This window comes from Frankliniella occidentalis, unplaced genomic scaffold (genome assembly GCF_000697945.3).
Source record: "Frankliniella occidentalis isolate FOCC.00 unplaced genomic scaffold, Focc_3.1 Scaffold27, whole genome shotgun sequence".
NCBI lineage: Eukaryota > Metazoa > Arthropoda > Insecta > Thysanoptera > Thripidae > Frankliniella > Frankliniella occidentalis.
The window spans coordinates 981073-994862 of record NW_026267157.1 but is presented as its reverse complement, the minus strand read 5'-3'; the positions used below and the strand labels follow the sequence as shown (position 1 = coordinate 994862).

At 52.0% G+C, this 13790-nt stretch overlaps 1 protein-coding gene across 1 annotated transcript; it reads right to left on the bottom strand.

The window, feature by feature from the left end:
• Window positions 1-11490: 11490 nt before the first annotated feature.
• On the bottom strand, window positions 11491-12877 carry LOC113211584 (uncharacterized). The gene is made up of 4 exons (XM_026429994.2): window positions 12774-12877; window positions 12550-12703; window positions 12369-12481; window positions 11491-12259 (listed from the first exon to the last, which is right to left on the bottom strand). The coding sequence occupies exons 2-4, from the start codon at window positions 12701-12703 to the stop codon at window positions 11681-11683; spliced, it is 846 nt and encodes a 281-aa protein (XP_026285779.1). The 5' UTR covers window positions 12774-12877; the 3' UTR covers window positions 11491-11680.
• Window positions 12878-13790: the final 913 nt, after the last annotated feature.

Sequence of the window (13790 nt, the reverse complement as noted above, 5' to 3'; positions counted from 1 at the left end):
CCCTCCCTCCCTCTCTCTGTCCCACTCTCCCTCTCTCTCACTCGTAGACTTGGTAAACACTACTCTCCCCTCTTCACCGCACCACTACACCTATTCCTTCCCTCTTACAAAGGAGGAGAGGGGGAAACTCCTAAAACGAAGCAGGAGAAATGTGTGGTGTTGTATCTAAAGCCCGCGTTGAAGTGAAGGATCGAGGCAACATCCTCTTTCTCTCCCTATTCCTCTCTCTCTTTCAAGAAGAGGTAAACGTAGAAACGGCACCGCCGTTGGGAGATTGAAACAGAGAGAGAGAGAGAGAGAGAGAGAGAGAGAGAGTAGCCGAGCGCGGGCGGGGGTGAGAGAAGCTCCTTTTGTCTTAACAGATGAGTAAGCATTTGGAAATTCGTTGAAGCTCAAATTGAAATACACGAGACTTTTCCCGCCGTGCAGAGAGAGAGAGAGAGAGAGAGGTGGGGGGGGAAGAGGGTAAAGCGTTGATGCCTGTGAGGCGTCAAGAGACGTCCATGGCGTTGTGGTGGTAAGAGGGAGCTCTGTTGGGGCGGCCGAGACCTGGGGCCTGGTGGTGTACGTGAGCGGTCTTGTTTCTGGTACTTGACTAAGATCTGTAAGTGCTGCTTCATTAAAAACGCGACCAGTTCAGTTTGTTGTGTTTCTTTTGGGCTCAGCTCTTGTTGACTTTTGAAATCAGGACGATACTTCGTAAAACTGCCGTACACTTTAAATTGGTTGGCGGTGGGCGTTATTCTCAGAACTCCAAATACTAACGTCTTAAAACGCCAAATGTTGCCGTTCTTATTCTCAGAACTCTCGTCTTTGAACGACAAGATTTGGCGTGCTTCAGAGCACGCCAATGTTTTTGCGTCATAAGACGCCAGCCAGGTTTTAGTCTACTTGTCCTCGAGGCGAAATCCCCCCCCCCCCTCAAAAAGGGGTGTTGTTGGATTAAATAAGTACTATACTTAGTGCACTTGATACAAGAACTAATTTCTTGAGTGTAATGTTTTATATGTGGCAGCATCGCCGTACTGTCTGGCACAGACATTGCGTACGTTATGGTGTCAGGATGCCGACAGTTCTTTTTACTTCTCTTGAAGGTGTTTTTTTTCCTCCCCTGCTCACCCCGTTTGGAGGCGAGCATAGCAGGTGGGGCGCCACCTGTCGCATCGTCCTGCCACGTGTGCGACACGTGGAGGCTGGCGTCACCGTACATGGGATTAATTTTATTCTTAGAGGAAATAAAAAGATAGTATACTTGTGAAGTGAGTCGTTTCAAATGCGTTTTGCTGGTATTTATTTTTGTGTGCACCACCGTGAAAAATAGTTTTAGGTTTGCCGGGAAAGTTTTCTTCGAAGCGTGTCGTCGTAAAGTTACAAAGCTAAATTGTAAAATCACAAACACTGTGTGTAGACGTGGAATTCATCGACGGGCGAGACTTGGATGTCTTTAATTTTCCCTATATTTTGTAACTATCAGCTATATTTTGTAACTATCAAGTTACAAAATATCGATGGAAATTTTACGGGAATACTTTTCAAAGTGTACACTACACACAGGCACTAAGTTGTTTTAAAACGTTCGCGAGGCGGAGCGAGTTTGTCTAAGTCACGGTGATTGCCTGATTCGTCGGGTGCAGGCGTGGCGGGGCGTCTCCACCGCGGATTTGCGGGGCGCCCCCGAGCGGCACTAACGCAATGGGCGAACCTGTATAGGTAGAGCGGCTTACCCCTCCCCTCCCCCTTCCAGCTGATCCCCTCGCCTCTTGTCTTTATCTACCCCCACCCCGCGTCGCTCTAATCCAGTGTTAATGAATGGTTGCGTTGTTTTACCGTAAATACCTTTGCAGTTTGCCCACCGTAGCTGAAATCCATGGCGGTAGAAGGGAGGAGGATGACGAGACAGGCGGGCCCACCCTTGGCTGACAGGAGAGAGAGGAAAGGGGGGGGGGAGGGAGAGGTAGGCAGCCCTTACGCTGATAAGCCTCATTCGTGGTCTGAAAAATATGTGTTCCTTTTAAAATACAAAATTACGTGCCGTGCTGTGATGGAAATACAGACGTTTATCCAAACCTTGTTTTATTTTTCTCGTGTTTGGTGCAAATTCAGCTGCGCTGTGGAAATTACCTCTCCCTTCGTGTGAGGACGTTGTGTCTCAATTCTGTGGCCGGGACTCAAATAGAGCGTTTGTGTGCGTGTGTGTGTGCGCGCGTGCGCAAACGTAAAGTGACATCCCTAAGTACACACACACACACATTGGCGTGTAACCTTAGGTAAACTGGGTGGAGTTCACGTGTTCACCTAATTAAGGACGGGGATGGCAAACACACAGCCCCCCCCCCCCCCTACCTCGCACACACAAGCACGTCTTAACTGTGTTCTAATTTGCCCCATTGTGTATGCCTTCCACGACGATGTTTTAAATAATAATTACAATATTTCGTTTGTTTTCCTTTGACGATACGCTTAGCGCCCCGATGAAAAGAATGCTGCCACTCGAATTGTGTGAAACGAGATGATCCAGATCCGGTTCTCATTGAAAACGTTTCATCAAAACGATACATCGAAACAACATATCAAACGGCCTACACAGATAAGTGTGGCACATTTTTAAGTGTTTGACTGGATATTTGAATACTAAAAATTGTTTAACACTAAAGTTGCACACTTAAAACTGTGCAACTCTGGGGTTTGCCATTAGGGTTTGGACACTTTAAAATGCCCAAATTTCCTGTAGAACATTTTTAAGTTTTCAAATTTCCCGTTCAACACCTGGGAATGTCCACACTACGATGGGTATGCCAGTTGCACACTTTATTTATCAGTGATAAAAATAATCGTAACAACATAGCGATACCCGATATATATCGAAGCAGTTATACGATATTGATTCGATGTATCGTTTCGACAGTGGGGGGGCCTCCGCTAATTGAGGCGCACTGCTCTGGCTTCCGGTTGGTCCACTTCGTTGTCTTCTCTCTGGCCGCCGCGGCGCCGAGAGAGAGAGAGAGAGAGGGAGAGAGAGAGGGAGAGAGAGAGAGAGAGAGAGAGAGAGGGAGAGGGGGGGGGGACAAAAGTACAGAATATTTTGTTCATGGAAAACGGCGCGCGCGTTTCTGGATCTTTTTGCGCGTTTGATGTCGAATTCAAAGGGTACCTTGTCTCTTACGCCCACTTTTCAAACCAATTGTTCGTTAGGACCTGTCAAGCTTAACAAACAATCGATTTGCAATACAAATAATTTATTTGCAATACAAAGAGCGAAAATTGTTCGTAACGTTGCAAAGCATTTAGTTCGTAAGATTTTTACAGTGCATATTTGAGGATTGTGCAAATCCGACAGTTAAGTTTGGGCTTGAACAAGTTTCACTGTAATTTTGTTTTCTTCTTTAACTTAAACACGTTTTTAACGCTGACGGTTCTTCCTTCGACGCTGCAGAGAGATGATGAACAATCGTGCCGTCGGAACGTCGACCTTTCCTTCTTCTAATAAGGAGACGCGAAACAGAAGGAAACTAATTTGTTCCGTTCCAAGTGGCGCGAGCAGCCTGGCGGGGTGCGGCGGGGCGAGGTGGGGCCCGGCTGGGCGTTCCTTGGAGCAGCTCCTCGGCGCCGCCCCACCCCGCGCAACAGCAGGTGAACTGCGAGGGATGAATTGCCTTGCACTATGCGGTGCTGTTTAATCAAATTACACAGGGAGAGAGAGGGGAGAGGGGTTTGAGAGGGAGTGTGCAGAACTACAGCGTGTATAACACAACAATATATTTATCCTTGAGGAAAAGGAAAATGTATTTTGCAAAAATGTTGCGAGGTGAAATTGTTTTACTTTTAGTAGCCTCATCGGTTGCCCATAATTTTGCAATCGGTGAGCCAATAAAGGGCAGGGCAAGTTCAGCGGGTGGTGGAGAAACCTCACGAAGCAGAGGTGAAAAATTATGAACATGTTTCAATCTTAGCATCGGAACTTTACGAACGAGGGGTAAAGCGAGAGACCGAGAGGGGGGGGGGGGGCTCCCTGCTCTCACTCGTGGAACACCTCCCCCTTCTTCCTCCCCTCCCTTCCTTCGCTGTGGGTCCTTAATGAAAACAATCGTTCATTTGTGGTGCTCCAGCCTTCTACTTTCAAGTTTTGATTCACCCCTTTTCCCTCCGCCCACCTCCTCTCGTAGAGTTCTCCCCCCCCCCCTTCCCTTCCCCCATTATTTAAAACAATAACAGCTACATTCTGATTTCATTGCCTTGAGACGCGAACCTCTGTGGAGAGCGGCGGTAGGAGAATTAGCAATTATTTCTGTTTTTGTCCGCGCGGATCCGACGGATCCGGTGCGGGCGCGCGCTGCAAAAAGCAGTGCTCGCACCGCGCTCACCAAATTTAAGGTGCAAACGTAATTTTGCGACTCTTGAGAAGATTTGATTCGTCGTGCTTGCACTCCCATCCTCCATCCGTTCAAAAGATGTTCTCCAAAATAACGGGTACAATTAAATGGTAATTAACATTGATACTATTATACTATTTGCAAAACAGCAAATCAGAGAATCTTAATTTTATTTTTGAAGATGGTGCGCGCGGTGCTTATGCTATTGCACAGTGTAAACTTTCAAATCAAAGGTTTAATCATGTTCGATTTTTCTGGAAACATCACGGTCTTGTGGAATCAGGAACGCAAAGTAAAGCGGGTGTCTACTTACCTAAACTAGCCAGCGGGACAAAGGCTGTCCTCACGCCAGGGCTGGCTCACTGCGCCCGAAATAGCTCATCACATACACTGTTAAATTCCTACAAAGCATTCGCTTTGCAGAGCTGCGAAGTATTTTGCTCCTTTGTAACTACAAAGCATTTACTTTGCAATTACAAAGTGATGCTTTGCAATTGCGAAGCAATGAAAACGCTGCAAAGCATCGCTTTGCAATTGCAAAGTGTCACTGCGTAATTGCAAAGCATCACGTTGTAATTGCGAAGTAAATGCTTCGTAGTTACAAAGGAGCAAAATACTTCGCAGGCTTTTAACAGTGTAGGGAACAAAGACATAGGGAAGGCCTACAGCACGGGCCTTAAGCAGCCCCCCCCCCCCCCCTCTTTTCTCTACTCTCGCGACATATCTTTTCTCTCTTCTCGTTCTGCTTTGAAAACTAGACGATTTTAGAGGGTCAACACGGTCCTTTTTTTCAAACGGAGCGGCGCCCCCTGTGTGTGTGTGTGTGTGTGTGTGTGTGTGTGTGTGTGTGTCATGGGTGGTAATTTATAGTAATGGCTTTTCGAGTTTTGGGCTCTCGGGTGTCACTCGTGTGTCGTGTGTGTGTGTGTGTGTGTGTGTGTGTGTGTGTGTGTGTGTCGCGTTCCATTGGTTCGCGGGGTGCCCTCCCCCCTTCGCGGAGCCCCCGCGAGCGTTTGAAATCAGGACGGCGAAGACGACGACAAAGGAATGTAGCAGCTAGGGCCGTCGCGGTTGTGTTCCGCTGTGGTAAACTAAGGCGAGAAATGTGTCCGAGAGGTAAAATAGGGCTCACGGGCCTGCTGTGACATGTAGGGTGCAGGGGTGGGGAGGGTGTTCGGTATTCAACGAGGTGTTTTACTGGAATTTGAAAGGCACAATTGCTGCTTGACTGTTCATGGAGAGGTATCTAGGGCAGTTATCAGAGAAGCCCCCCCCCTCTCACTCTGTCTCAACAAGCCCTGCTCGCCCGCTCGCGCGCACGAACCGTTCGTGTCCTTCCCACTGACTGACAGAGCCTGTCAGGAGGCTGTGTCAGTCAATACCCCCTGCGCTCGCTGCAGGGACTTCCACTACGCGGGCAGAACCGCGCCCCGCCGTGCCACGCCACCAGCTGTGTGGGGGCAAGATAACCGATTGGAGCAGGAGCGACGAATGCCTCTTGTAGCCGGTCTAGTGCGGTTGACATGTGGGTCCCGCCGTGCCTCGCGTAGCCTTTACGCCCCGCCCCGCCGCGGGCCGCTCGTTCCCGTGACGGATCACACGACCCGAGTCATCAGTCTAACAACGCCTTCCTCTGCCTCGGGCAGTGGCAGAGCGCCGGGCTCGGTGGCGCACTCCTTGTCCCACCGCTCGTCCTGGTAAAAGCGGTGACGGACGTAGCTGACTTAACAGTCCGTACATTTTTCCGAAAAATTCAAAACTTTTGAAAAAAAAAAAAAACCTTTCAGAAATGATTGCAAAAATAACATTTTTAGGAAAAAATTAAGAGTTTAAAAAAACAAATATCTTGACAAGTTTCCCAAATACTCTTCCGCAAAGTCAACTTCAGTAGATGGGGCGCGCGACTCCTGCTTGCGACTGAGCGAGCGTCTTCGCCGTTCTCGGCTGCGACCACAAGTTTGACACCTGCTCGGCACCCGGACCTCCACGACGTACGCCGTGCGCGCGATCCCGTCGCCCTCTCCCACGTCCGGGACGAGAGGTGCCCGAGGCCGCCGTCGACCACATCGCGCGGTATGGCGCCGTCGGGAGCGTGTGAAGTCTGTCCGCGGGCCCCGCGGTGCGCCGCTCCGCGCATCTGGTTTTCGACGCGCCCCGCCCCGCCCCGCCCCGCCCCGCCGGCTCTGCATGTGCATGAGAGCGCGACGCGACTACGTTCGGCTCATCTGGGAAAGCGATTCCCTGCTGCTGCTGCTGCTGCTGCTGCTGCTGCCGCTGCCGCTGCTGCTGCTGCCACTGCCGCTGCTGCTGCCGCTGCTGCTGCTGCCGCTGCTGCTGCTGCGAGTGAAGGGGGTTATTAGTAGAGGCTTGGTGACGGTGAACATCTTGGCGGCGCAGGGGGGAGAGGGGGGGGGGTAAACAATATCGTCGACACCACCATTCCACCACGCACACGGACTCCATCGCGGCGGGAGAGAGAGGGGCACAAGGGAGTTTAACCCTGGGTCGCGTTTTGCTCGACCAGGATATGGATATGGGTGTGCGTGAGCCCTTCCCCCTCCGCCCCCGCGCAGCCCTTTCCCTTCCTGCGAGTCGTCTGCTGCCGTTCTGCACGACCGTGCTGGAAGATGACTTTGTATTGGGGTTTCGGATTTGCGTAATGCCGCCACCAAACAGCACGGCCAGCAAGCAGCAGTAGTACACTGCCTGTCGTCGCGCTCGGTTTGACCAGGGCGTGGCGGGGCGTGGCGGGGCGGAGCAGTGTGCCGAGCTGTTTGCGTACAAATCGCGCCCAATGCTGGAATCAAATACACGGGGGAAGGCCATGTTGCTGCGGCCGGCCCCCGCCACGCCCTGCCCCCGCCACGCCCCGCCCCGCCCAGCGACGCCACGGGCGTACGGCACAACTTTCCTAGGTGCCGTCTCAACGGCTCCGTCGGATTAGTTGTTTCTCTCTTACAATGGAGAAAAATAAACAATTGCAACGAATTAAAACAACAACTCACATTTCAACGTAAGAAGAACACAAAAGTAATAAGGTAATAAAAATCGATAAAAATATAGAAAATGACTCACAGGAAAGAACGTATGTCCCCATATGAAAAACTTAACTATTTTTTGAATTTTACAAAAACTTTGTTTAAATTCAGCCTTGTGTTCCCGCGGGTTCTCCTCCCTTCCTGCCCGCATAGCGCCCCACGGTGCTTTTTTCCTGCCCCGAACGTTTGCCAAGTGCAGCCCTCGCCGCTGCTTCTTGAGCTTTTCCTTCCCATCCGTAACGAGGCGCCCAGTAATTACCTCTAATTGCGCTGCGAAATTACCTTGCTGTCTTCCTTGGCAACTCCGTATAACGACGTGATTTTTTTTTACTTTAGCGCTCTCCCTCTCTCTCTAGCTTTCTTTCTAGCCCTGTCTCTAGCTCTCTCTTGCTCTTTCCATCCTCATTTCTTTCGCGCTTTCTCTCTCTCCGCACCGCGGCGCGCCGTTTCGTTTGGGGGAAAACGCAACGTTTATTTATGACTTCTTGACCCGATATAATAAGAGAGTGCGTTTGGGCGAATTAAGTGAAGGCACATTGTGCGTGTTACGTCATTTCGTCGTTTTGTAGAAGGTGAGTATGCCACCCAGGTATGTTACGCCCTTTGCAGAAAGAGTTGTCTGGTTCCTCCATTCCGCCCTCTCACTGCATTTCCGGTGCATCACCACCTAGTGCCCTGCACACCTCCAAGCAAAACGACTATAACGATGAAACAGGGAAACTTTAAATTCTACAAAAACGTCTAGAATATTTATTGGAAAAATAATGAAAAACATCGGAATTAAATAGTTTTTAATTGTACAACAATAACCAAAGATTTTGTACCACATGTGCTGTATGTGTGTTTTTTCCCTACAGTATGAAGCTTGCACACAGACGACACAGATGAGCAATGAAATTTGTATGCCGCCTTGTCCCAAATGTGATGCAGGGCCCACGCGCTCGCAAAGCTGTCGGCGCGCGGGGTTCGAAAACACATCCAGCCGCCATTAGGGGGCATTACCTTATATTACTGCGTCTGTGTGTGTGTGTGTGTGTGTGCGTCACGTTAAAAATAAAAATAAATAGGCTTTGCATCCACTCGCCTAGGCAGTTATTCATTTTATTGATACTGGATACACATTATGACGCCGTTAAGACGAGAGGGGGGGAAGAGAGAGAAAAAATAAAACGAACTATGAGGGGAGCAGTCAGGGCGGCCCTGGAAATCACACACGTGACGTGTGTGTGTGTGTGTGTGTGTGTGTGTGTGTGTGTGTGTCTGTGTCGCGGGGGTCCCCGCCCGGGGGGGTCGGCCACCGTGCGTGCAAAGGGCGGGCCGAGTTCCTCTCGGAGCGTGCGCGCCGGTCCTAAACAGGAGCCGGAAGTGACGGAAAGACCTATAAAGGGCCGACCGGTGTGTGCGTGTGTGTGTGTGTGAGCTCCCGTGTGGTGTGCACCCCCCCCCCCCCCCCCCCCACACACACACACACATACACACTCCTTTTTCCGCCATTCCAGAAGGGCGGTGATTACGGTGACCACACGTCCGGCCAACACTGTTGTATAGTTAGCCGAGGAACGAAACGTGTAGCCTAAACACACTTGTAAAGTGAGTGTCAAGACTCACGCGGAAAATTCGCGCCCCCAATTTTACAAGAATGTAACTATACGGATGCCTTTTGTCTATGATTTCGTTGTTAGACAGTTTCACCAAGTTCCACCCACTATACAGGCGGAAAGGAGCGACTTTTACCCGCTGTTTGAGAATTGGCTGTTTACATTCTGTGTGTTCGGTTGCACATTTGCAAGTGTGTGACTTGGCACACTCAGGTGGTCGGGAGGGGCCGGAAATGGCTCGTCGCGGGGGCCGAATGGCTTTCCAATCGTGGCGCAGGCTGGCCGGGCGGGGCGGGGCGTACAGGAAACCCGTGCCGAAAACAATGCGGGTACTGTGTGCGGAGGGGCGCGGCGGCCCGGCCCCGCGGCCCACTGCGGCCCAAACTCGGAGCGCTTTAGGGTTTGCTCTGAGGGGGCGCGGCCAAGTTAGGGAGACTCGACTTATTTGGGCAGCAGGTCAAAGCCCTCTGCTGCAGCGTAGCGGTGCTCTCTGACGTAGCCTCCTGTGCTGCATTTAGTGCGCTTTGCTGTAAATTATCATGCCTGTGTGTGTGTGTGTGACGTGTCACCGCCTCACACTATTGGGTTGTTTGGTCACATGTGTCGCTTTATGATGGCGTTGGGGCTTTACCGGGTGTTCGCGCCTGCGACCCCTGTGCTGGGGGATGGGGGTTTGGGGTCTTCTAACGTCACATCAATACTGCTCGATATTTCTTCCAGTTTACCTCCATTTTTTAAACCGCGGGGGTAAAAATGTTATGAAATACATAGACGGGCCTCCAAAGTGTACCGATTTGTACACCTGCTGAAAACGACAGTATTATTTCTGAGTGCTAACTTTTGTCTGATTCAGATAAGTACGTAACCTTAACATATGACTCTTTTCCTCGCCTTTTTTGGGTATCTTTAGCCTGCCTTGGTCATATCAAGTACCTCAAAACTGACCCACTGGAAGGGAGCCCCGGGTTATTCCTGTCGCTCACCGGGCCTCGTTAGAACCTCTTCAGGTAAATTACCCTGAATACGGCTTTACCTGAAAAAATTGTCATATTCAGGTGTATTGCAAAGAGGGCATCGAATTTGGACATCTGAGCGTCATTATTTTCTTGGTGGTTTCGGTAATCACCTTGTTTGTTGTCGAAGAGTCTATGATAAGAGTGTTCTATGTATATCAAAGGCGGTTAAGGAATATTTTTGAAATCGTCCTTACTTGTCGACGTCACCTTCTGTGCGCCGCTGGAAAGAGAGGGGAGCCCTCATGTACATTTGTTATCGTTTTTATACGGTCTGCTACGCGCTGCCACCACGGTGGCGTGAGAGAGAGGGGAAGGGTGGGGGGGGGGGAGAGGTGGGGGAGCAGAGAGATGGACGAGTATCGTCATGTGTTTTGTCAACAAGGAGAAAAAAGGGACGGGCGCACAGCAGATCAGGTGAAGGACACATGTGTGTTTTGTCCGTGTGCGCGGACGAGGCGAGGCGAACGGATCCGACATGGAACATGTTATTCTACACTCGATCGTCGCGCCCCGCCGGGGCCTCGCCTCGGCGCCCTTCTTTAGAGAGTGGATCGTTCTAGAAATGCGTCATCAGGTGCTCGGCATTCCCGGTTACTCGCCTCACTTGGGCAAAATTTAGTCATTGTTACATTTTTTGAAGATATAAGTAAAAACAGGTTAAATTCTAAGGGTACCCCTTACCCATGCTGATAATTTCTCTTTACCGTTCAGACAAATTAGTGTCTCATTTACATAGATGTTCTCAAGGCGTGTCTCAAGGGCACCGTCCTTGCTAGGTACAAAATTGTCTCTTCTATTTAGAGTGTGGAGAGTGTTTGGTGAAACGGAAATGTTTTTGCCGTGCGGAGAATAGTGCAAAAGAGTCGGCGAGAAGCAAGGCGAGGAGGAGAGGAAAATGCGATTTTGTGTTTGTGTGAAAGAGAGAGACCGCCAGCGCGCAAAAAAATAAAACCGAAACCTCTTCTTGAGAGCAAAATAGCTTTAGATACGGAGGAGCCAACAGCGGAGGAGGAGGTGTCCCGCTGTGTCCAAGCTACCGTGGCGCCACCCATCATCCAGTTACCGTCACCTCCGTGGGTGCTGCGCCCCGCCCCGCCCCACCCCGCCACCGGAAGGCTCCCCTGCAGGGCGCGCAGGGCGCTGTGTACAGAAAGGCGTTACATGCAGGTTGCGCGCGCGCATGAGAGAGAGAGGAGTGAGAAACGAGGAAACAAGGAAGTGGGAAAAAATACGGGGAGGGGGGGAGGGGCGAAGGAGACGTCGGCGGGGAGAGCCAGTTGCTAAAAATGCTGACATGCCTCCGCCATTCATCACCCGGCAGGCGCCAGTGCCGCAAACCGAGCTCCTTGATCCTGATATGCAAATATGGAGCGCGAGGCGCAAGGCCGCGGAGGTGCGCGTCCTGGACCAGGAGGAGCGTTGTACAGCTCTCAAGGAAAACATTCCAAAAAGAAGTAGTAACAGAGAATCATTTACAATGATTTGTTTATTCATTAATTAGGGACATCAACAATACTTATATATTAATAATTTAAGAATCGCCAAATTAAAGTTTCTCTAAATATTAAGGGCAGGGTTTCTCAAACCAACATGCGGGGAATTACGTATTTCCACATTTTTGCACGTCATGGGTGTCAGCTAAATGTAAAATTTCGACGTCATTTCGAGGTCATCTCTGTTTCTGGGTCCTGCTGGCCCTCGTCCGGACTACCTCTTGAGGATCGGTGCGTTATGTTCATGGTGCAGCAGGTCACGGGGACGCCTGCGCGCGCCAGCACGCACGCGCACACGCACGCGCACACGCACGCACACGCACACGCCGTCACAAACATGAGCACGTAGTCCCATAGCTCACGCACCGGCATACTGTGGTCGGGCCTGTCGGTACTGCTACCTGACGTGCTGCTTGCTGTAGGGGCGAGGCCGGTACTTGTCGTGGGCGAGGCAATGCTGCCAGCTAGCACGACCTGGACGCACCCACAGCCGCACTTTAAATAATCCTCATCGCACGAGTCTTGACATACTTCATTGTGACAGTTTTTGCCACATTCGTCGGCTTTACTACTGCACCTCCTCTCCGCGTAGCACTTGTACCACCTGTCGTACGAGTCCTCGTCCCGCCCAGTACCCGTCGGCAGTCCCCCGCAGCCGCAGCTGCAGTCCCAGTAGCACATTATCTCACAGTTCCTATCGTCCGCGCCGCACTCGCTGCAGCTCCCGTCGTGTGGAAGGCGGCACTGCAACACGGGAGAGGGGGGGGGGTGAGCCTTGCGGGGAAGCCGAAGGTGTAATAGAGTCTACACCTTAGCCTTAGGACGGCCCCCTCCTCAGACCACTCAGTCTCACCTGACGTTCTTTGTGACATTTCACCCAATCCTTATACTCAACGGTGTAGCGACGACGTCGGGCAGCGGCGGTCTCCGTCGTGGTGCACGCCCCGGAGTGGGTGGCGTAGAGTCCTGGTCAACACGATTCGTTGTACAGTAGAGGTGGCCTCGCAATGGAACTCCAGGCCGCAGGGACTCACCGGGCTGGTCGGCGCACTGAAGCTGGCACTCGCTGGAGTAAGTGCGGCCGTCACTGCCGCACACGGGGGAGTTCTCGGAGGTAGGCGGGCAGGGGCAGAGCGCGGCCAGGGAGACCGGCAGCAGCACGGCGGCTAGCATCGCGTAACGGTACATCTAGGAGGCACGTACATCCTGACTGCCAGCAAACACAAACTCTATGGGATCACACCGTGCTGTTACATACTTTTGCTTTGGAGGCTGGAATGTCTAGGCGGGAGTGTTGTGGGCACCCGTTGCTGTTCGCGACTGGCAACTCGCCGTTCTCTGTGACTTTAGCGCGTCCGCCAGCTCTCAGTATTGATAAGGACCTGTACTGCACTTGTAAGGCCGGGCCTTTGGAGGGGACAGCCATGCGTTTTGCCTTGAAAAGGGGCGTTCTATCAAGCGTATAAAAGCGTTTACGGCTAGCCCCTGGAGGTCCCGGAGGCCCTGCTGGCCCAGCTAGTTCGGGCGGCCTCGCTGTAGATCCTGGAAGCCCTGCAGGAGGTGCTGTACGCCCTGTCGGGGACTGGTGGCCGGGTCAGTTCGGGCGGCCCCGCTGTAGATCCTGGAAGCCCTGCAGGAGGTGCTGTACGCCCTGTCGTGGACTGGTGGCCGGGCCAGCTCCGGCGGCCCTGCTCGAGGTCCTGGAGGTCCTGCAGGAGGTGCTGGACGCTCTGTGGTGGCCTAGTGGCCGGACCAGTTCGGGCGGCCCCGCTGTAGGTCCTGGAGGCAATGCAGGAGGTGCTGGACGCCCTGCGGTGGGCTGGTGGCCGGGCCAGCTCCGGCGGCCGCGCTAGATACAGCGGAGATGCCTCTCCACCGGTAATGAACAAAGTTTAACCCGCTAACCGCGCGGGGCGCGCTCCACCGCCGGCCTCTGGGCGGGGAGGGGTGTGGCGGGGCGGGGTGGAGCGAGGTGCTCCTTTTCATTGGCTTTCGGAGTGGCGTCCAGGTCCATCGGGGTTTAATCCACCATGCATCATCTTACCGCCGCTTTGTCGTGGTCGCGCGCGAGGGCAGGGGCCCTGCGAAGGCTCTTGGCCGGCATTTACTACTCTGTTAAAACTGTTCACTACTTCAAAGTTTTCGCATTTGCATTTGCTAGTGTGTGCTCTAAATTTTATGAAAATTCTTAAAGTTCCTCAGTGCATTCTATCTCACCGTCACCGTCTCTCTGCGTCTCCTGCTCGGTCTGTCTCATTCTCTTTACTCCCTCTCC